The 24,152-nt window shown below is 42.4% G+C and overlaps 1 protein-coding gene across 7 annotated transcripts in view; it reads left to right on the top strand.

The window, feature by feature from the left end:
- SFMBT1 (Scm like with four mbt domains 1) overlaps positions 1-23,928 on the top strand; it is a 119,926-nt gene extending 95,998 nt beyond the window's left edge. For all 7 annotated transcript variants that reach the window (XM_059389939.1, XM_059389935.1, XM_059389938.1 and 4 more), the window contains 12 exons: positions 573-655; positions 4,994-5,120; positions 6,337-6,450; positions 9,003-9,045; positions 10,522-10,586; positions 14,724-14,863; positions 15,588-15,697; positions 16,405-16,580; positions 20,572-20,750; positions 20,934-21,179; positions 22,071-22,199; positions 23,277-23,928. In XM_059389939.1, the coding sequence (XP_059245922.1) occupies positions 573-655; positions 4,994-5,120; positions 6,337-6,450; positions 9,003-9,045; positions 10,522-10,586; positions 14,724-14,863; positions 15,588-15,697; positions 16,405-16,580; positions 20,572-20,750; positions 20,934-21,179; positions 22,071-22,199; positions 23,277-23,417 (1,553 nt within the window). In that variant the 3' untranslated portion in view covers positions 23,418-23,928. The remainder of the gene's footprint in view (positions 1-572; positions 656-4,993; positions 5,121-6,336; positions 6,451-9,002; positions 9,046-10,521; positions 10,587-14,723; positions 14,864-15,587; positions 15,698-16,404; positions 16,581-20,571; positions 20,751-20,933; positions 21,180-22,070; positions 22,200-23,276) is intronic.
- The last annotated feature ends 224 nt before the right edge of the window (positions 23,929-24,152 follow it).

Genomic DNA, 24,152 nt, shown 5'->3' with positions numbered 1-24,152 from the left:
ATGTTGGGGGACTGAAGCAGGCAGTTATGCTGGACTCTTGCTGAAGTGAATTCATGATTAAGTTTTTAAGAGCATTGGGATTCTGTAAAACAGGAATCTGAAAACAGTGCTAAGAGCATTGTGTCAGGGGTGGCGAAGATACATGAGGGCATAGCTTTGTGAGAGCAAAAAGATTATTTGGTGTCTCTTCCTTTAGAGCCCGACATAGAATAGAGCCCGACTGGATTTATTAGAACAATTCAAATCCAGTCATAAGTGTCTTAAATTCTTTCGGTAAACTGCCAGCAGCTAATCAAATAAAATAGTGTTGAAAATAAATGCATAGTTTGGAACTAGAAAGTTTAAAAAAATGTATCTGAAGAATTGTATTATATTGCTACGGTTTAACCAGAGTTGCTCTGCTTTATAACATGAATGATGCTTTGGATTTATAGGTTGTTTTCCCTCCTCCCTAAAATGAGCCAAGTCCTCAGCTTAGCAAATGAGAAGTTCTGGGTGGACCCCTGGCAGAATGGAAGAGCCAGGCAGGCATATGTGGTGTGAATCTCTCTTTTTTTTTTGTCCTTCCCTAGGCTACCCAGGCCAGGACTTTGATTGGGCTGACTACCTCAAACAGTGTGGTGCTGAAGCTGCTCCCCAGAGGTGCTTTCCTCCGGTGAGAACCCCGGCCCCTCATCACTGTTGTCATCTGCCCGGCACTGCTGTGCTTCCTGGGCTCCCATGGTTATTACTCAGTCCCCTCACTCAACCCAGATGAGCATCTTGTTGACTATAATAAAATGGTCCAAGGAAAATTCATTTACTTTTGAAGTTAATTTGTTAATTTAACTGGGTTTTATCAGTTTTTTTAAATTTAGTTTAAATAATGTGCATTTTTTTAGTTCAAAATTATTTTTGGCAGTTCAAAAATATGAAAAAGTTTAAATATTAAGTAGAAAGAAATCATTAAGCTTATTTAAAAATACTTCTGTGAAAGTATTACATGCATATGGTTTATAACACCAAATAGCAGTCAAGGGCTTACAATGTAACAACAGCTCCCTGCCCTATCCCTCACTGTGGTCTTCCTTTCCCGGAGTTCTCACTCCTGTTCTTCTGATATGTGTACTTAAATCGTTTTCAGAATAGCACACTGTCATCTTTTGAGGCATTAATTTTAGACATGTCTATTGGTTGTATCTTATGATGAATGAGCACTTAGCTATTTTATATCACCTTTCTCCTCTGTCTTACCCACCTTTTCCTCCTGTTAGAGTTCTGTTACAATGTGGAGTTGAATCTGGATTGAATACTTAAACTACTGTATGCATTTGTATATTATTCACAGTTGAGCATTGCATTATTTTATGATTTTCTTTTATTTGTCCTCAAGTTAATAATTGCCTTGTTTTTCATAACTTTTTCTTTTTTTTAAGATTTATTTATTTATTTGAGGGACGCCTGGGTGGCTCAGTTGGTTAAGCAGCTGCCTTTGGCTCAGGTCATGATCCCAGCATCCTGGGATCGAGTCCCATATCGGGCTCCTTGCTCCGCAGGGAGCCTGCTTCTCCGTCTGACTCTGCCTTCCACTCTGTCTGCCTGTGCTCGCTCTCGCTCCCTCTCTCTGACAAATAAATAAAATCTTAAAAAAAAAAAAAAAGATTTATTTATTTATTTGAGAGAGCGAGGTCATGAGCCAGGGGGAGGGGCAGAGGGAAGAGAGAGATTGAGTATCCTTAAGCAGAATCCCTGCTGAGTACAGAGCCCGAGGCAGGGCTCAATCCCATGACCCTGAGATTGTGGCCCAAGCTGAAATCAGGAGTGAGACGCTTAACCAACTGACCCACCCAGGTGCCCTTTCATAGCTTAATTTTCTTTGTTTCTATTGGTAGTTCTTAGCATACCTTCCAGTAACTTCTTGAAACTGTTTCACAAAGGCAGTCCTATCTGGAAGTCTGTGATCTCCCCACCAACACACACCTTTATGAAACTTAGAGTTTATATGAGGAGTGGGGAGACACTAATAACATATGCAAACGGTCCTTTACTTGACTCTCAGATGGACTTTTAGTGGGTAAATTGAAAGTCCGCTAAATCAGGGAATCATCCTTTGATGCAACAGTCTATTTTAACTTAAGATGTATTAATATGCATTAATTTGCTGACCTTTTTGGTAAGGCTTTTCCTTTGCATGTGGATTTTCACCAGGGTTGCTAGTGCAGTGAGAACCCTGATACTGGGACGCAGCAGGAGTGCAACCTTCTTGTCAGTTTGTGGTTACTTTTCCTTCCTCAGTCCTTTCACACTCCTCTTTCCCACACCAGTGGTTTTCCAGTGACTGCTTCATGATTCTCGGCAGCAGCTATCATTTTCTGTGGGTGTGTGGTTGCGGAAGGCAGCTGTCTCACTGACAGGAGCCCAGGAGGACCAAGAAAAGGCTGTGCAGCCAGCCACTTCTGCAGGTGTCTGAGGCTCTGCCCTGAGCACCTGCTGCTTTGGCTCCATCCGCCCTGGGGTGGGCTGTGAAGCGAGATGACTGTGAAGATCACCGGCATCTGGGCCAGGGTTGCAGTCCTGTGTTTGGAGCAAATGCTCGCAGAGCTGTCTTGTAGCATTTCCCAGAAGTCTCTTTGGTCCAACTAGACCTGTGTGTCTTTCCTAGTTACAGTTATTTCTTTGTATTTTAGGGTAGAGGGGTTAAAGTACAAGATATTCCATAGACACATTTTTTTTTCTCAAGTCCATGACCACTTAGATAACCTTGAATAGGAACTTTGCCATTTCTAATATTTTTCTTTGAGACATCCCTTTTAGCAACCTCCATTCTCTCCTCCCCAGACAGGTTGCTCACTAGGCTTACCATGAAATTGTAGTCCTGGGGACTGCCTTTCAGTGTCACTCAAGGGTTTGCCTCTCTCCTTTCTTAAGATTTAAGATTCCTGTTCTGTAAGTCTAACCCGCTGCCTCTTTCTTGTCTCATTCCCTTGTTTGGAAGGAGCCCATTTCCCAGTAGCTTCCTGAAATGAGATACAAGAGAGGTAAATTTTTATAGACTTTGCATGTTTGAAAACGTCTTCATTCTATTGGAATTTTAGGTCAGAAGTTACTTTACCTGAGCATCTTGAAAATATCATTTAGTTGCTCTCTCCCTTCCGGTGGAACTGTTGAGAAGTTGAAACCTGTCCTTATTCTTGATCTTTCATAGATGCTCTGCCTTTCACTCCGTCCCTGGAAGCTTATAGGGTCTTTGCCACCACGTTTCCTAGCCAAGCCGCAGGTAGCCTGTTGGCCTGTCTTCATTCACTTGCTGGGTTCTCAGTGAACACATTCTCTCTAGAGATTTGCATCTCTTCTTTGATTCCCTTCCTTGGATTTTCTCTCTTTTTTTTCTGGAATTTCTTTTTTTTGTATGTTGGCCCTTTGGATCAGACCTCTACTCTTCTTTCCCTTTTCTCTTGTTTTCTGTTTCTTAGTCTTTTTGCTTTACTTGATGAAAAGATTTCCTAAACTTTATCTTTTTTAATTTTTATTACCACCTTTTTTATTTTCCTGAACTGTTTCTGGTCTCTGAATATTTATTTGTAATAGCATACCATTCTTATTTTAAAGATGTGATAGTTTTTCTTATCACTCAGGGAATGTTAATTACTCCTGCCTTTTGGGAAATTTTCTTGTTGCATAAAAAGTTTTCTCCCCTTTGCTTGTTTTGTCTACTTTGGTCCCTAGCTTTCATGTTTTTAGATGTCTGCTAACGCTGGGTGATTTGCTCATATTTAAGAAGGGGGGGGACTAAAAGATAAAAGCCGATTAGAAGCTCTGAGCACATGGGTGGGACTTGTCAGCCTTGAACTTCTCTTTAGGGTGGGATCTGGCTGGCCATTTGTCGAGGATGCCTAAATCCGTATTTCTTCTTGGGTTTGTCATCTAAATCTGTGTTTCTTCTTGGGCTTGTCATCTAACTACATATTTCCCCATCTGCCTGGAGGGTAGAGGCAAGGGCTGGCCCTCTCAGCATTCTGTGTGCAGAGCCCTGTTTTGGGTACTGTGTGTATGCTTTCAGCAACTCACGTGCTCTCCTGTCCCGGGATATCTTGTCTCTGATCCTCTCTAGAGGATAAATCTCATCTTTTACAGGGGAAGGGATGGGATAGTTGCTCTGGGGTATGGAGTGGAAGAGCCAATGGTATGACCAAAATGGTTCTTAAATATCTTCAGCGAATCTTTTCACTGGACTATTTCTTCTCTACCCGCAGTTGCCTGGTACCTGGTGCTGCCTGTTCTTAGCCTGCGTCACTGCCCACTTACATTCGCCCTTCTGTAGTCTACTGCGTTAGTTCTAGATGCTCTTCTAAATTTTAGCTTATATGTTATTATTGTCTCCTGTTACATCTGTCTTAGTAGGTTTATGTAAGGAAAAAAAAAAAAAAAAGACAACACTTTAATTTTAGTGTGATGTCAGAAGGAAAAGAGAACAATCAAATATGTTTCAATTCTCCACTTTGACCCAGAAGTTGCAAATTTTTCAAACATATATTTTCCCTCATTCATAAGCATTATTTATCCTGACTGCCTTTTAGGACATACATAGAAGGAGGCACCAGGCAGCTTGCTGTGTGATAGAGCCCTGTATGGGAGGAGAAGCAAACCAACAGTGGGTGAGAGCCAGCTGGTTCAGGGCACAGAGCCTTAGGGACTTTATGTTATTGAAAACTCCTAATAACCCAGTGAGGTAAGTGTTCTCAGGGTCATCTGATAGATGAAGAAACTGAGGCAGAAGGCTTGAGCAAGGTCACACAGGTAGCAATAATGCGGGTTTACCCGATCTCAAAACTGTATACTGTTGATAGCACCAAGAGAGACCGACATTTTTGACTTTAAGAAACAAAATAAAGCAAAACAAATGTATAGCTTTGAAGTGCTACTGTAGGGTTAAATGTTACTTATGCCAAGTCTCTGAGATGAGCACGTGAGTTAGTACTGAGTATGTGTTTGGATTTGATCATCTATTTTTCAGTCCATTTCTGAGCATGAATTTAAGGAGAATATGAAGCTTGAGGCAGTGAACCCTCTTCTCCCCGAAGAAGTGTGCGTTGCCACCATTACTGCGGTGAGAGGCTCCTACCTGTGGCTCCAGCTGGAGGGTAAGCCATACCTCTGAGAAGCCGCTTGCAGCCGTTCTTCTCTGCCCTGCCTGCCCACCCCTGTGATGTGGCTGTTAGGCTGCAGCAGTTAGCTAAGTACGGGTCTTGCTCAGACACTCGTAATTTGCAGTGCAAGATTCTTTGCTAAAAACTTCTCTTCCTGTCCTTGACTTTCAAACTTTAGGAAATGAATGTAAGTAAAAAGCCTTCACTGCAGAGTCTCCTGTTTTCTTGAAGGTGGTGTATGTTTTGATGTAACTAGAATATACGAGCATCAGAATTAACATGTAGCTCACTTAAGAGATGATATTTTGATTGCCCCTACCCAGTAGCAACAAAAAATATGTAAAATAGAAGATATACTAAAAGTAATGTTCAGTGATTGGATGGGTTTGTGGATGGAAAGCCTTATGTGAGCATCAGCACTGCAGTACTGAAGACAGCTTGGGTTTCTTCCTTACGTCCTACCAAACAGACTTGGTACCTACTCTTTCCAGTTTGTAGAACAGGCATTTAATGCAGATGTCGGCGACGGGATTGAATCCAGACTATTGTACAACCCCTGCTGAGCAATATCACTTGCTGAGTTGACCTCACTGGTTTGTTCCCAAGGACCAGAGCTAATGTTCTCATCGAGTAGAACTGTCACTGTTGCCTTTTGTTTTGCAGTCGTTTCATGGAATCGATTATATTTGTCAGCCGTCTGAGTGATACTGCTGGTAGTTCCGCTTGCTTATTTGTTGTTCTGTAACTGGGGGTCACGCTGTATGCCCACTACCCATTTTCTTTTCCTTTTTTAAAAATTTATGAATTTACTTGAAAGAGAGAGAAAGAGAGACAAGATGAAGGAGGGGGAAGGGCAGAGGGACAGGAGAGGGAGAGAGAGAATCTCAAGCAGACTCCCTGCCGAGCACAGAGCCTGATGCGGGGCTTGATCTCAGGACCCTGAGATCATGACCTGAGCTGAAACCAGGAGTTGATTGCTTAACTGATTGAGCCACCCAGGCGCCCTCATTTTCATATTTGTACCAGTATGCGTAGGGGATATTTACTTTTTTTGCTTAATGTTTGTCACATATGTAAAAGTATGACTTCTCTGTAAAAGGAACTTGCTCAGATTTTGTGTCTGCATTACTGCAACAGTAGAATATTGTCTAGGAAGTACTTTATGAAGAAGGCTGTTTAATGATCTAAAACTTTGTTTTAATCTAAACAGGTTCTAAGAAGCCCGTACCGGAATGTATTGTGAATGTGGAATCCATGGATATATTTCCTTTGGGCTGGTGTGAAACCAATGGCCATCCCCTCAGCGCCCCTCGCCGAGCACGAGGTAGCTGTCTATGTCTGGCCCAGGGGCTGATCCATAAATAATGTTGTGTGGCTGCCACCATTAGGATGCATCTGGACAGTTGAGAGAAACAAAGCGGTGTTCTGGCTGTCTTTTCCTCATAGGAAATCTCTTACAGTGACAAGCATGGATTTTCTTAACAGTTTCTGCAGGGCAGGAATCTGGGTGCTCTGGACCCAAGCCCCTCATGAGCCTGTCTGTACTCAGCCAGTGACTGCAGCCATCTCAAGGCCCACAGTGTAGAGGGTCTGCTGCCATGTAGCTAGTTGCATTCCCTCATGGCTCTGGGCCTGAGGGCCTCAGTTCCTTGCTGGCTGTTGGTGGTAGGCTTCCCTCAGTTTCTGCCATGTGGGCCTCTTCATAGGGGAGCCCACACATGGCAGTTGGCTTCCATCCGAGCTAGCCAGGAAGAGAGGCTGAGAGAGGTGGAAGCCAGAGTGTTTCTGTAACCTAACCCTAAAAGTGTCATCCCGCCCCACTCTCCCTTTTAAAAATGGCTTTATTGAAATATAATTTATATAACAAAAAATTTGATCATAGAATTCAGTGGTTTTTAATATATTCATGGAGTTGTACAACTGTCACCACAGAACATTTGAAAACATTTGCATTGTCTCAAAAAGAAGCCCTGTACCCCTTGGCAGTTGCCTCTTTACCTCCTGCCCCCAGCCCCAGTCACCTACTTCTCTTCTTTCTCCTACTATGTACGTTTGCCTGTGGGATCATGCAGCAGGTGCTCACGTGTGACGGGCTTCCTTTACTCTGCATCACGTCTCCAGAGTTCATCCGTGTGGGGTGTGTGTCGGCACTTCGCTCCTGTGTATTTTTAGTGCCATTGCACTGTAGTGTTAGGCCCCATTTTTTTTAATCCGTGTCTCAGTCGAGGGACATTTGGGTTGTCTCCATTCCTTAGTGGTTATGAAGAATGCTGCTGTAACATCTGTCTGCAGGTTTCTATGTGGACATGTCTTTCCATCTCTCGAGTGTAACTCTCTGTTTAACACTTGGAGGAACCGTTAGACTGTTCTGCACATGTCCATGGGATGAGGACTCCACTTTCTTCACATCCTCTTGCACTTGTTACTTTCTGAGTTTCTTTCTTTTTTTTTTTCAAAGATTTTATTTATTTGACAGAGATCACAAGTAGGCAGAGAGGCAGGCAGAGAGAGAGGGAAAAGCAGGCTCCCCACTGAGCAGAGAGCCCCATGCGGGGCTCGATCCCAGGACCCCAGGATCATGACCTGAGCTGAAGGCAGAGGCTTTAACCCACTGAGCTACCCAGGCGCCCCGTCTTTCTGAGTTTCTTGTTTGCTTGCTTGGTTTTTGGGTTTGTTGCTATTGTTTGTTGGGTGGTTTTTTGTTTGTTAGTTTTTTATAATAGTGCTGCTGATAGGTACAGGGTGGTGTCTTACTCTGGTCCTGGTTTGCGTTTTCCTAGTCCTTAGCTTTGTTGAGCACCTTTTCATATGCTTACTGGATATTGGTGTATCTTCTTTCAAGAAATGTCTCTTCAGGTCTTTTGCCCATTTTTTTTTTACTGGGTTTTTTGTTGTTATTGTTGCTGAGTTGTAGGATTTTGTTATATATTCTAGATAATAATGCCTTCCTTATAAGATACGTGATTTGCAAGTATTTTCTCCCATTCTGCGGGGTGCCTTTTCTCTCTCTTGATAGTGTTATCTGATGCACAGAAGTTTTAGAACTTGATGTAGTCCAATTTGTTTTTTCTTTTGTTGCCTCTGCTTTCAGTGTCATATCTAAGAAATAGTTGCCAAATCTGATGTCATGAAGATTTTCTCGTATGGTATCTTCTGAGAATTTTATAGTTTTAGCCTTTATGTTTAGGCCTTTTAAAAAAATTTCTGTTTATTTAAAAAATTTTTTAAAGCAGGTTCCCCTCTGAGCAGGGAGTCCAATATGAGGCTTGATCCCAGGACTCTGGGATCATGACCTGAGCTGAAGACAGATGCTTAACCAACTGAGCTATCTAGGCACCCCTTTAGGTCTTTTTATAAGCCCTTTTTTTTTTTTTTTTTTTTTTTAGGGGTGGGACAAAGGGAGATGGATAGAGAGAATTTCAAGCAGTCTTAACACTCAGGACAGAGTGCAACATAGGGCTCTCTCTATCTCATGACCCTGAGATCATCACCTGAGCTGAAACCAAGAGTCAGCCACTTAATCAACTGAGCCACCCAGGTGTCCCTATGTTTAAGTCTTTGATCTGTTTAGTTAATTTATGTGTTTTTGTATTAATTTCATTAATGTGAAATTTTCTTTTGAAAATCTTTTCCTGTGTGAAAGTATTCATAGGATTCGATGGATTGAAGAGCCTTGGTCTTTGTGTACAGACTCCTCCTACTCAGAAAATGTGCCTCAGTCTGGATATTCAGCTATATCAGCACTTAATTCATAGTACTTACTAGTTAAATACACACATGACTGGGCTTTGTATATGTTAATGGTAGCTTAATATATATGTAACTTTTCCTTTGTTTATTTTTCTTGACATTTATAGTTTTGTTTTCTTCTTGCAGTACACAAACAGAGGAAAATTGCAGTGGTTCAACCAGAAAAACAGTAAGTAATATACTAGTACGTTTGAACAGTTGACATTTGAAAGTTAGAATATCTAGAAAAAGAAATCGCTATTTCAGAGAATGTATCTCATATGTTATTTTCTTCGGTGGAAGCATAATTCTGTAATTCAGCTTTTGCTAGGTTACATAATTTTCCTTACAGCATACGCATTTTCTGAAATGGCCTTATATACAAAGGGGTAAAATGCCTTCTCAAGATGTTCCCACCAGTTGAGTTTTCTTTGGCTTTTAGAGCCTGAAAGCATTTGCATAAGAGAGGAAATAGAATCTCTGTACTGTTATTTGTTAAGGAAGAGCAAAAATTAGAAATTAGGATATGATATGATTTCTCACAATGAAAGAAAAGTTGGGGTGAAAGATAGTGGCTGTAAAAGAGAAGGTGTGCTCAGGGGAACCTTTGTGCTCTGTCGGGACGCCCTGGATGGTGTACCTTCTGACACAGCTTTGAGAAGCACTCAATCAGTGATGCCTTTAAAATACATGTAATATGTGTTTCTGAATACTGAGTTTTCAAGTCTGTGTTATTTTGCACAAGCTGCCATAACTAAATACTACTGACTCGGTGGCTGAAACAACAGAAATTTATTTTCTCCCAGTTCTGCAGGCTGGGAAGTCCGAAGTCAGAGTGCCAGCCCGATTGGGTTCCTGGCCGGGCTCTCTTCCTGCTGACTGCCAGCTTCTCTCGTCCTTACATGGTAGGGCCAGCTGGCAGGGAGAGCCAGCTCCCCCTAGATCAGAGCCACGCCTTTATTTACCTCGCAAGAGCTCCGTCTCCAGACGCAGTCGGAGTGGGGCTTCAGTGAATGGATTCAGTCTGTAGCAGATTCTGTGTGACTTATGGCTGCTTCTGCGGCTGTGTGAGGAGTAGACTGACCGCAGAAGTGGAGTGAGGTGGAGAAGTTCCAGGTAGAGAGGTGAGATAGCAGTGTCAACATCTGGCCTTGCGGTTCTCCTTGACTCAGTTGCTGAGACAGATCCATGGTTTTATTCAGGAAGTATTCTAAAAGAGACAAGTTAGCCTTTTTCATTGATTGCTACATATAGAATAAGTTTCTGATTTTTAAAACCTAATTTGTCTTTGATTTTGAAACTGATAGAAGAAAACAGACCCTTGTAAGAAATGTTTTTGTTCTTTGACTATTGAGAAAGATGAAAAATATACTTATGGTTTGAGAATTCCAGAAGGAATTCTATAATTTGTTGCTCACATGAGTGAGAGAAAGTTGATTTGCATATGAAGTAATACAGCACTGTCTACAGACTGTCTGTTGGCTCATTAAACCATGTACATAGTTTCAAAAACCATTGTTAAAAATATAAAAGTGTGATCAGGGAAGCACCTTCTGTTATACAGTTTGCAATCTGCCGCATTTGCTTTCTTAGATTTGAAGGAAACTGTCACACTTCACTGACCTTAAGGATTGTCTTACTGTTTTGTTGTGTTATCTTGACCCAGAATACCGTCCTCCAGGACTGTCCACGATGGTCTGAAGAATCAGGAGCTGAACTCCACAGACTCAGGTATAAATAAGTGCTTGCAGTCTTGTGCAGAAGAGAACCTTCTGGGTTTTTTAATGGACTGTATCTTAAACAGTACCTTTGATTTATAGGATGTAGCTTCACAGAGGGATCTCTTATGTTTAATAATTATCTCTAGGATGATATTTCTGCCCATATGTAATTATTGACTATTCTCTCCTGATCACTTGTTGGGTGCCAAGGGCTCTGGAGGGGTCAGTATTTTCATCCCTAGTTTAGATGAAGAGCCAGGAGCTTTCCAAGCAGTGTACCTTCTTAAGCTGGATGGTTGACAGGTGGGTGTTTATTGTTCTTTAAACACTTTCTGTGGTGTACACATTATGTTACATATTTCACAATTAAAAAAAATAAAGCCCTGGAAAAACATTGTCCCGGAGGCAATGCCTGACAAGTGAATTAAGAATCCTCGTGGAGGCCAGGGCCCTTGTCAGAGCGGCTCTCCCTGGGACCGCTCTTGGCTCCACCTTTGCTGGTCGCGTGCTCAGCGTCTGGATGAGCATGTAGCACAGGTTACACATTTGGACGGTGTTTAGTAAATGTCTAGAACAGAAAAGAAATCAAAGCTCCGAGAGGCCACACAGCTTTATGAGTAGATGGGTCAAAAAAGTAGCTCAGCTCTTTCTCAAGTTCAAAACCCACACTTTCTTCTTTTCCACACACTGCCTTCCCATTGAGTCACTCACGGGTGGAGGATCAGGGCCTTTTCAAAAAGGTGACAACCTTCATCGTAGTAACCAGCTGGCTATACTCGTTTATTGTCACTTACTTGTATGTCCCTATAGAGCTTATCCCTGTTATTTAAAAGGCATGATGACAGTGGCATCACTGTTTTATTCATGATATTAAAATGAAAGTATTTAAACTTCCTCTGTTCAATAGGTGATTGGCATGTAACTGCTAAAGAAGTTCCCTTCTGTTTCTAGTTTTCTAGGAACTTGAGTCATAAACCCATGTTCACTTTGACCAAAGAATTTTTCCTTAGCATTGGATGATATATGATTTTTCTAAGATTATTAATGTGGTGAATCTCAGTGATAGATTTTTTTCCTAAGGTTGAATCCTCCTTACATTGCCAGGATAACTCTTACTTGACCATAATGTTATCTTTTGAGTACCCAGCAGAATAACATTACTAGTAAATATCTTTTTAAAAATTACCCATTTTTTATTGAGATATAATTGACACAAAACATATTAGTTTCAGATGTATAACATAGTGATTTGATATTTGTATCTATTGCAAAATGGTCACCATAGTAAGTCTGGTTAACATCTACCACCACATAATTACGTTTTTTTTCTTGTGATGAGAAGATCTGTTCTCTTAGCAATGTTCAGATGTACAGCACAGTAATATTACTGCTATACTCACTGCTGCACAGTACATCCCCAAGACTTAACTTAAAACTGGAGGTTTGTACCTTTTGACCATCTTCACCCATTTCGCCCACTTCCTACCCCTGCCTCTGGCGACCACCAGCCTGTTCTCTGTATCTGTGAGTTGGGGTCTTGTTGTTTTTGTTGTTTAAATCCCACAAATGAGAGAGATCATATGATATTTGTCTTTCTCAGTCTGATTTATTCTACTTAGTGAGTGAACTCAGGGTCCATTCATGGTGTCACAAATGACAGGATTTCTTTTTTTTTAGATGGCTGAATAATATTCCATTCTATATCCATCTGTCTGTCCGTGGACACTCGGGTTGTTTCCATATCTTGACTGTTGTAAATAATGCTGCAGTGAACATGGTGGGGGTGGGCGGCAGATACCTTTTCCAGTTAGTATTTTTGTTTCCTTCAGATAAATTCCCTGTGAAGTGGAATTACTGGATCACAAGGTAGTTCTCTTTTTGACTTCTTGAGGAACCCCCGTACTGTTCAGAGTGGCTGCGCCTGTTTGCATTCCCACGGGGTACCAGCGTTCTTTTCTCCACCTCTTTGCCAACACTTACTATTTCCTGTCTTTTTGATAATAGCCATCGTAACAGGTGTGAGGTGAGAGCTCGTTGTGGTTTTGATTTGGTATCAAAGGGTAAGGTAAATTAAAAGCATAAGGCAACTCTTTAATTTTGATGTATTACTGGCTATTCTAATGCCTACGAGAACTATAGAATTAAGACACTAATGTTTCCCAAGTGGCCTCAGCCATATTCTTTTTGGTTTGTGTTTTGTTATAGTTCTGGTTACCTTGGAAGCAGTCTGAGGCTGCTATTTGCATGCAGGAGGGTCCCTGGGGTGTGCTTTTGGGGAACAGCCTCAGGGGTGGGGGGCGGGAATTGGGCAGAGGGAGAAGTTCAGTTGCAGTGCTTTTTGTAACAGAAGTTCCTTCCAGCCCACAAAGAAGCCTTTTAGCTGGTGTGGCCACTCAGAGTCATCCCTAGTTGAGGCACAGTGGCCACACATTTGTACTCCCTCTTTGGGCAGTTGTTAGAAGTGGGCTGCCTCTCCCTGTCTACTCACAGAGGGTGGAACCTTGGGCAAGGAGTCTCTCTCTCCTGTGAGAGGGTAGGGCAAGGCTAATTCCAGGATAATATACAGCTGATACCTGTTGGCTGCCGATACTGCCCCAGTGGGGAGCATACGGGCCTTCATCCTGAAGAGTGGGGTCTGGGTGGCGGAGTTGAGATGGAGAAGCGGGCACAGACATGCTGTCCTCTGTGCTGAGACTGCGTTCTTTGTTCCTGAGTGGACATTCCGTGCTTCAGGATCCCATCAACAGTGGGCAGTGCACACGTTCCCTTTCCCAAAACAGTGTCCAGCAGCAGGGCTTCTTTCTGCTTTTGTGACTATGAATTTCATATATTTATTAGTGGAATTGCCAGCTATGATGAGGGAATGAGAAAACATATTGAAGTATAGCATTCACACAGAAAGAGTTGAAGAGAGGGGTCTCTGTGCCCACGAAACCCCCCATGGTGCTTAAAGGACTTAGAGATGTGTTTGTAGCTTACTTTCAGCCTTTGGAGGAGTCCCAGATGTGGGAGGGTGCCTACCTCATAGTAAACTGCTGACGTGCTAGTTTAGTGGTTTTAAAGAGAAAGGGAGAAACTGTAGTTCTGGAAATGATTCATCACCACTGCCTAGAAACATTCCAGAATAGATTATTGAATAGTTGAGCATCAGGAATCACTGAATCATCATGGGTTCTCATGGGGAGCCTGGGCACGCAGTCAGGTAAGCATGTGACTTTTTTTTTTTTTTTAAGATTTTATTTATTTATTTGACAGAGAGAGACAGTGAGAGAGGGAACACAGTGGGGGAAGAGGGAGAAGCAGGCTCCCCGCTGAGCAGGGAGCCTGAAGTGGGGCTTGATCCCAGTACCCTGGAATCCTGACCCGAGCTGAAGACAGACACTTAACAACTGAGCCACCCAGGTGCCCCAAGCACGAGACTCTTGATTTTGGCTCAGATCACGATCTCAGGGTCATGAGATCATGGATCATAAAAGCCCATATGGGGCTCTGCATTGAGTGGGGAGTCTGCCCAAGATTCTCTCTCTCCCTCTTTCTCTGCCCCTCCCCATTTGCATACGAGCACATGTGCTTGTTCTTTCTTTTTATTTTTTTTAAAGAATCATCATGGGTTCCTTTTTTTTTTTTAATTCATTTTTTAAGAGTGTTTTCTTTTTAAAGATTTTATTCATTTGAGAGAGAAAGTGCGTGGGTAGCTGGGGGAGGGGCAAAGGGAATCTCAAGCAGACTCTGCGCTGAGTGCAGAGCAACCCTGAGATCAGGACCTGAGCCAAAATCATGAGCCCAGTGCTCAGCCGACTGAGCTACCCGAGGCGCCCCATCATTATGGGTTCTTAAAGTCAATCCTTTACTTCCCTTATTGATAGAAGTGTGGTCTCTGAAATAGAGTCGTGTTAACCCTGAAGTCAATCTCCATGTGATTCAGGCTGTTGTTTGATTTGGTCAGCATGATGAGCTCTGTAATAGAGTTGTGGTAAGTCTCAGGTGTTTCAAGGGCACTCTCAGGCAACATGTTAAGCTTCAAAATATGTGTTTAACTTTATATAATGGTGGCTATGCTTGCCACCCCTCACCCCCCAGTAATGCACTTTGGAAAAATGGAGTGGAAAATGACTCTTCTGAATATTTGTTTCTCTTCGTTTCCCAGTTATGATTAATGGAAAATACTGCTGTCCAAAGATATATTTCAACCACCGTTGCTTCTCAGGGCCATATCTTAACAAAGGAAGAATCGCTGAGCTGCCTCAGTGTGTAGGGCCTGGGAACTGTGTTCTGGTCCTCAGAGAGGTAAGCTTCTCGCCCGGGGCAGAACAACTCACAGCAGTCTCATAGACTCATCGGTACAAAGATGTGCATGCCTAACGTGTGACAGTGCTAGGTCTTATCCGAAAGGATTCCCTTTCCTCCTGTATTGTTCAATGAACCAGTCCTTACTTTTGCTCCTGAGGGAGCATTCATGTAGGCAGCTGAGCCCGATGCCCACCTCTGCTAGTGGAGAAAGGGCTTTCGTCAGAGGCTGCCTGAGTGTGGTGCGAGGAAGAGCGGGAGCGTAGTCGAGGAGCTGGAGGCCGTGTGGCGCTCGCGGGGGCCGTGAGAAAGCTGCACACCTGCCGGGCTTGCCCAGCTGCCCAGCCAGACCGCCACGTGCTGTGCACACCAGCTGTGAGGACTGCTGGCGCTTTCAGTCCGTGGCGGGGCAGGGCGGGTCTGGGAGGCCGAGCTGCAGTGTCTGCCAGGACTTGCAAAGGATTCAGAAGCATATGCCAGAGTTGTTTTTATTTCATGCTGCCTATTTCATCCTGACTGTGATGTTTTGAATGTCCAAGAGGGTCTGATTATTGTCTTAGCTACCACTTTGGTCAGCGGTTGTATCTTGAATATTATTATTGTTAGTACTTGTTAACAAATATTAGATTTAATCTCCTAAATGATATTCTGGGGGATAACAAGATTCTAATGGTCTGCTTTTCTCATTCCCAACCCATATTTCTGCTTTAAAAACGGAGTGCAGGTCCTCACTTTACTTATCAATGCAGCCTACAAACCCAGTCGCGTCCTTCGGGAGCTGCAGCTGGACAAGGACTCCGTGTGGCATGGATGTGGGGAGGTCCTAAAAGCCAAGTGAGTAGCCTCCTCTGCCCTTCATTCTTACCCGTCTGACAGGCCACAGAGCCCGATCCCCCTCCATGCGTCATGTTAGAGTAGTTCTGTCCTCTCGGGCAGTTCTTCAGCTCTTGGTGGTGAGGGACCAGATTCGTTTCGTTTAATAAGTTTCCGTCCTGTTGTGGGCCAGTACTGTTACAAAATATGGTAAGAATGAGTTATAAGAAATACGAAAATTACAAGATGTAAAATGCAAGAATAATTTGTTTTTAGATTTAAGAGCCATGAACTTACCTTTGCAAATTACTGTGAAAGGCTATAAACATGGACTCTTGTTTTCTGACCCTGTCAGCATGACCGTTGGCAGGTTAACCTGGTCCATGTCCACACTCTGAGGATCACTGCCCAAGGGTACAGGAAATCCTTCATTCTAGTCCCTTTTCTTTTAGTAGTTAGTGTAGAAGTTCCTATTTAGAAACCTTAAACTGAGGAACCAGAAAGCAAGACCCTCATCTGTTAATATAAAAACCTCAACATTTATCTGTTATAGCTTAGGTGATAAATTTAAGTGCAATATGCATAAACTCATTTTTAGAATCCTCAAACTGTAAAGGACATGTACTATTCTGAAAAGCGAAGACATTTTTCAGGCCTCTGAATGCACTTGACTTTCTCTGGTTAATCACTAGCCCAGTAAACATGGTCTGTGGCATCTTCCATGGCAGATACAAAGGAAAGAGTTACCGGGCTACTGTTGAAGTAGTGAAGACAGCAGATCGTGTGACTGAGTTCTGCCGGCAAACCTGCATCAAACTGGAGTGCTGTCCGAATCTGTTTGGCCCAAGGATGGTTCTGGACAAGTGTTCCGAGAACTGCTCTGTGCTTACAAAGACCAAATACAGTGAGTTCGGTTTTCCAGATTTGTTAACTCTCATGGCTGGCCACACTTTATATCTTGGAAAGTTTTTATTCTGTAGACATTTCAGCTATAACACAGGTATACAAACTGCTTCTGTAAAGGACCAGATAATGAATATTTTAGGTCATCAGTCAAATGATCTCTGCTGCATATTCTTCTCTCTTTTTTTTTTTTTTTTTAAGATTTTATTTATTTGACAGAGAGACAGCGAGAGAGGGAACACAAGCAGGGGGAGAGGGAGAAACAGGCTTCTTGCTGAGCAGGGAGTCTGACGTGGGGCTCAATCCCAGGACTCTGGGATCATGACCTGAGCTGAAGGCAGACACTTAGTCAATTAAGCCACCCAGGCTTCCCTCTGTTTTGTTTTATTTTCACTTTTAAAGATGTAAAAGCCATTTTTAGCTTGAGGGCCATACTGAAACAGGCTATGGGTCAGATTTGGCCCGCAGGCCCGTTTGCTAACTTTCACGTAAATTAGCTTTTGCATCTGATGGGCTATGTAATTCATTCATGCAGTCTGTAAGTATTTATTATGTGTCCACTGTGTGCCACTGCTGTTCTAGTGCTGGGATGCTGCAGTAAAGAAAAACAAATTCCTGTGCTCATTGGGTTTTCGTTTTAATGAGGGAGACAGATAGTAAATGAATAGAGAGAGACAGGTACTATGGAGAAAAGTGAGGCAAGATAAGTAAGCAAAGGAGGGGAGTGGGGAGTAAGGAAGGCTAGGATGGGGTGCTGTTCAGAGGTGGTTGGGGAGGTCTTCCTGCCAGGTAACAGCCTGAAGGAAGCAAGAGAGCCAGCTGTGCAGACATCAGGGTGAACGTGCTCTGAGCAGGGGCCGCAAGAGCACAGCAGGAGCAGGAGTCTGCAAGGAGCAGCAGAGAAGCCGCTGTGGCTGGGAGGCATCAGTGGTAGGAGAGGGGTACTTGCGGGCCTCCCTCAGAACCATCACAGCTACACCCGTTCCCTCTCATTGGTTATCTTCTCCCATGTGAAACTGCCCACTGTGCATGCGCACACACACATGCACACATCATACAAGAGGAAATTTCCAGATCAGAGCCTTGTCAAGGCACTGTTGCCCAAAGACAAAATTCTGATCCTACCTTTCCTTAAATTTTACAAGCCCTGATGTCACTTGGGAGAATTAATACAGAGGAAGACTTTTACCTTGTTAAATTCGAAGATTTCTTTTAGGGAATCTCTAATCCTGTGCCCCTTAAACTTTATCATGCATGCAGACTAGCTAAGGATCTTGTTAAAATGAAAGTTGTGATTCATCAGGTCTGTGGGTCCCTGCTTTTGCAGCAAGCTCCCAGACACTGTTGATGCTGCTGATCTGAGGTCATTTAGCATAATGAGCTTGCTAATCAGTCAGTGTCTGAATTGCAAAATCATAAAAGAGTCTAACCTTGTAATGTCTATTTTTATTTGTTGGATTGTAAACTCCTTAAAGGCAGGGATTGGTGTTAGCTTATAGGGTCAGATTCAGCACTTTGTTTAGCAAATTGGAAGTATTAGTAGTTATGTGAAATATACTCTACATACTGTCTCTGAGAGCCTGTGGAGGATATGCAGATTTTATTACCTTTTTGTCTAAATCTATTTTTCTAAGTCATACAAACCTAGACTTTAGGAGGGAGTGTTTATTGATTTTCCTCAGTTAGTAATCTGAGTGATATCAAACAGATTTATATTCTGTATAATCCATTTTTTGCAAAAAGAATTATATTTTGTTTTTATGTTAATATAGAACTAGTATATATATTTAGAGCTAGGATATATATAGTTCATTTTTTGAATTACTTTTATATTCTAAAATTTATATGAAAATGTGCAAGATCTAGAATAGCCAAAACAATCCTGAAAAAGAATAAAGTTGGAGAACTTACTCTGTCTTCGAGTTTTACCATAAAGGTAGAATAATCAGTAAGTGAGGTGGATGAAATAGTCACACAGAAGACACACAGAAGAGAGGGGCCAGAAATACACCCAAATTTATGTGGTTAAATGATTTTCAATAAAGATGAAGAACTTAACAGGAAAAGGAAGTTCTTTCAACAAATGGCACTGGTACATTCGGATTTCCAAATTGAAAAAACAAAACCAGAACTCCTTGGCTTCTACGTCACTAAATATAAAAATTAATTCAAGGTATATCTTAGGCCTGAGGTAAAAGCTAAAACTGTAAAGCTCCTAGAAGAAAACAAAAAGGGTATCCTCAAGATCTTGGGGCAAGCAAAGATTTCTTAGAAAACAATGCACTAATGTAAAGGAAAAAAAAATCACCAAAATTAAAAACTTATGCTCAGAGAATTTCTCTCCAGTGTAGTAAATACACCTGCAACTCCGTAATAAGAGAAACTTGGAAGCCAGAGAAAGCTGATAGTTGTACGACATTGTGAATATGCTGAATACCACTGAATGGTACATGGGAAAATGGTTAATTGTATGTTATGGGGACTTTTACCTTATTTTTTAAAAATTTAAAAATAAGAAGATGTTCTGGAATTAGTTATGATTGTTGTAGACATCATATACTAAAAATCACTGGATATGTATACTTTAAAATGGTGGATTTTATATTGTGAATTATATCTCACAAAGTAGAAAGAGAAAACCATTTTAAAAATGAATAAAAGACTTGAATAGGCACTTCACAAAAAAGATACATATGTGGCAAAAAGCACATGAAAACATGCTCAGTATCATTAGTCATCAGGGAAATGCAGATCTAAACTATCATGAGAAATTACTACATATCCACTAAATTGGCTAAAATGAAAAACATGGACAGTCCCACAAGCTGGCAAAGGTGTTGACAACTAGATCTCTCACACAGTGCTGGTGGAAGTGTCAAATTATGCGACCCTTTAAGAAAACTCTTGGCAGTTTCTTTAAAAGTTAATCTACAGGGGCGCCTGGGTGGCTCAGTGGGTTAGGCCGCTGCCTTCGGCTCAGGTCATGATCTCAGGGTCCTGGGATCGAGTCCCGCATCGGGCTCTCTGCTCAGCAGGGAGCCTGCTTCCTCCTCTCTCTCTGCCTGCCTCTCTGCCTACTTGTGTTCTGTCAAATAAATAAAAATTTAAAAAAAAAAAAAAAAAAAAAGTTAATCTACATCTGACGTATGATCCAGCAATTCCATCCCCAGGTATCTACCCAAGGAAAATGAAAATATCCACTCTAAAAGCCTCGGACAAGAGTGTTCATTGCCAAATAGTAACAGCCAGAACCTGGGAACAGCCCAGGTGCCTGTCAACAGGAGACTAAACTAGTGTATTCTTCACAATGAGATGCTGTTCATCAGTAGAAGGGACTGAAGTATTCATACACACAGCAGCAGAGGTGAAACTCAGAATCATACTGAGCGAAAGAAACCTTGTCCAAAAAGCATCTACCAATTGGGGCGCCGGGGTGGCTCAGTCATTAAGTGTCTGCCTTCGGCTCAGGTCATGATCCCAGGGTGCTGGGATCGAGCCCCACATCGGGCTCCCTGCTCAGCGGGAAGCCTGCTTCTCCCTCTCCCACTCCCCCTGCTTGTGTTCCCTTTCTCGCTGTGTCTCTCTCTGTCAAATAAAAAAATAAAATCTTTAAAAAAAAAAAAAAAGCATCTACCAAATGTTCTATAGGTGAGGCAGAACTGATAAGTACTGGTGGAAGTTGGAATACAGTTGTGCTTGCTTCTGGTGAGGTGGACTGACTGGGAAGGGACCCTGGGAACTTTCTAGGTTGATGGAGATGTTCTACGTCTTGACAGAGGGACGGTTATGCATTTGTGCATAACAGGTTTGTGCATTTGTCAGTACTAATGGTACTATCCATTTAAGATCTGGACAGTTAAGATTGTTCCATGATTCAGATTTTAAACCTTCATCACAAACAATGTTCTCTGTTGTGCTGGTCAAATCTCTTGTGGTATGAAGTGTACAGAAATTGTGACCCTACTTCATTTTTCTCTGTCCTTCACATTTAGCACACTATTATGGAAAGAAGAAAAATAAAAGAATCGGGAGGCCACCTGGTGGGCATAGCAACTTAGCATGTGCCCTGAAAAAAGCCAGTAAGCGGAGGAAGAGGCGGAAAAATGTCTTTGTCCATAAGAAGAAACGCTCCTCTGCATCTGTTGATAACACCCCGGCGGGCTCACCCCAGGTATGAGATCTGTGGTGTGCCTGTCCAGCCGAGCAGCCAGGAGAACACGGCCGTACAGCACGGACACACAAGGGCCACCTGCCGGCTGTCTGAGTCAGATCCCTGCCCAGCAGAAGGTGGTCTTTGGCCAGGAGCTGGTTTGTTTGTGAATTTCCATGAGACTTTTCTCTGCGTTTCCTCTAGGGAAGTGGGGGTGAAGATGAGGATGACCCAGATGAAGGGGACGATGATTCCCTGAGTGAGGGCAGTACGTCGGAGCAGCAGGATGAGCTACAAGAAGAGTCAGAAATGTCAGAAAAAAAGTCGTGCTCTTCCTCGCCCACCCAGAGTGAGATCTCTACATCACTGCCTCCCGACAGACAACGGAGAAAAAGAGAGCTTCGCACTTTTTCATTTTCTGATGATGAGAATAAACCTCCTTCACCAAAGGTACCCATTTATAAAATACAGTGCCTTTTTTTTCCTCTCTCTAGAATTCCCCTCTGAGGGCGGGTTGTTAGTGATGTGGGCATTCCGTTTATTTCAGTACAGGCTTCAGTTGAATTTCCTGGGTCTCTCTTAAAAGAATTCCAAATTTAGGAATTTACTTGCATTGCAAGGATTATTTGGAGATCAACTACCTACCAGAAAGAAGGTCTTTCTGAGTAGCTGCTTACTTTAGGTTAAACTCGCAATAAAACTTTCCTTTTTTTTTTTTTTTTTTTTTCCCCTTAACTCTGGCCTGTCGTTTAGGGAGAACTCTTGTTTGATACTTTTGATAGATGGTTCTGTGGAGATAAGTTATTTATCCTTTTGATGCGGGTGAAGCTGTTTTGCTTGGTGTATAATATATACATACATGTGTGTTACATAACGCAGACACTATAAGAGTGGCAGTTAAGTCACTGTTTCAAAACTGGGTTGCATTTTAAATATATTGCCTGAACTAAAGCAGCAAATGGTTTCTCCTAAAGATTTAGTTACGCCTTCTTTCTTCTGAAGTAGCATCCTGTTCACTGCAGCACCCTACAGACAGCGAGTCGAAATAGACCAGGGAACAAATGGGAGCCTGAAAAGCCATTTTTCTCTGTTAAATTGTCCAAATTATTTGTGCTGGAACTTTGAATAAATTCTTCCCCACTGATGTTTCTTATTATAAAAGATCCACATTTCCTGGGTACCTGGTGTGTGTGGACCTTGGCCATCTTTGCTGGGAGAAATCATGCCCTAAAACCTAACCCTCCAATCCTGTCTCCAAGGGTTTTGAATTTATAGAGAGAGACTTTTTTAGAATAAAGTAGCTCTGACACCGTTTGGTTTGCTTTGTTGCGGGCAATGAAGGAAATAAGGATTGAAGTTGCCGAGAGGCTCCATCTGGACAGTAACCCCCTCAAGTGGAGTGTGGCGGACGTGGTCCGGTTCATCAGATCCACTGACTGTGCTCCGCTGGCGAGGATATTTCTAGACCAGGTAATTACAGAGACCTGTTTCCTTAGCAAAGGACTGTGGGTGTAGTAACGATTTGTTTACAAGTCTGAGGAAAAATGTTTCTCTCATACAAAAGAAATGTAGTTACCCTTTTAGGAGTCTAGAAGGAGGGTTGTAAGAGGTCATGGTTCCCACTTCCGCTACATTTGAACTGGATGATCACTGTGTTGCCGTTTTTCCCAAGACTTTGTTTCCATCCCTCAAGTATTTGAATGGCTTAAAATCAAGTATGCAGTTCTTAACCGTGCTCTTGTTTTCCAAAGTAATGATTTGCTTGTTTTTAAGAATAATTAACAACTGTAATATGTAATATGTGAGGCTCTACACTGATGATCGGTCTTAAGACAAATAGTCTGTGACCTTAAACAAATACTATTTTTTTTTTTTTTTTTTTGGATAACTGGGGAGATTCTGAACTGAACATGTTTGAAGAGCTCATCCAGCTTTTATGAATGTTACAGAGTAGGAAAACATTGACGTTTATAGTTAATTTTTTTTTTTCAGATTTAGAAAGCATCCTCTAAAAAGATGTTTCTTTTGGTTCATTCAGTAGCCAGTTACAAAGCTAGTTCATTCACTGAATTTCTGCAGAGCAAAAACTGTAGAATGGATTCCCTTTTTTTTTTTAAGATTTTATTTATTTGACAGAGAGAGAGGGCACAAGTAGGCAGAAAGGCAGGCAGAGAGAGAGAGAGAGAGAGAGGAGAAAGCAGGCTCCCCGCTGAGCAGAGAGCCCGATGTGGGGCTCAATCCCAGGACCCTGAAATCTTGACCTGAGCCGAAGGCAGAGGCTTAACCCACTGAGCCACCCAGGCGTCCCTGTAGAATGGATTCTTATACTGGGTAAAAGTTTATCCTTAATTGTGAAGATTCATTAGCATGGAGGACTGCAGGGGGCACTTGGAAGAAACTGTGTGATACTTGGGAAAAGGGGGAAAGTAAGGAAAGGAAAGCAGAGAGACTCAGATTTTGACACAAGCGAAAGGAAACAGGGGCTGTCTTTCCTGAGCTGCCATCCACATGCACATCATATATAATGCATATTTTGTGCTTTAACAGGAAATTGACGGGCAGGCCCTGTTGCTTCTTACCCTTCCCACTGTTCAAGAGTGCATGGATTTGAAATTGGGCCCCGCCATCAAACTCTGCCACCACATAGAGAGGATCAAGTTTGCTTTCTATGAGCAGTTTGCCAACTGAGAAGGACAACCAAAGTGAGCTGTGTCTTCGCAGCACAAGTGCAGCAAATCCTTCTCGCTGCTCTCCAAGCTGCGCTGAGTCAACCCTGAGGCTCTGGGCCTTGCAGGGCTCGGCCTGCTCTCTTTGCACTTTCAGGGAAGGAGGACCCACACCGAAGAAGCAAAAACTGCCTGGAAGGGGCTCCCCAGCCAGTGGGAATGTGGGCATCTCTTGGTCAGCAGATTGCAGTTTTAAAAAGAAGAAGGGTTGTGAAGAAAAGACTCATGTCTGAAGAACGAACATTTCCAGTGGTGTGGCCTGAAAACGAAGAAGAACCTCGGCGGCCGGAAAGCACCCTTATGGTTGTGTTCTTTTTGTTCTGTTCCTTCCCATTGTAGATTGAACTCTTTCCTGGAAAGAGAGGACATAGCTTTAAGTCAGCACTGATTTGGGACTGTGCCTAAGGCACCTCAGTGCTTCATTGTCATTGTGTTTTTAAGCTTTTTTAAATTAAAATAGTTCATTTTGGGGATGCTTAGTGGCTCTAGGGTTTTGAATGTACATTCACACTTTGATCCATTTTAAAATCTATTCTTAGGAGTTCCTTTGTTTACTACCTCTGTTGATGACTGAGCTTACAGCCATGTATAAGGTTTTTTGTATGATGCCATTTTTAAGCTACATCAACACTAAAACTATGACAGAAGCTGGAGGGTGAAAAAAAAAACCCAACAAACCCAATACTGTTTGCGTTCT

The sequence above is a fragment of the Mustela nigripes genome, chromosome 2 (assembly GCF_022355385.1).
Source record: "Mustela nigripes isolate SB6536 chromosome 2, MUSNIG.SB6536, whole genome shotgun sequence".
Classification (NCBI taxonomy): Eukaryota; Metazoa; Chordata; class Mammalia; order Carnivora; family Mustelidae; genus Mustela; species Mustela nigripes.
This window is presented reverse-complemented; position numbering and strand designations above follow the sequence as displayed.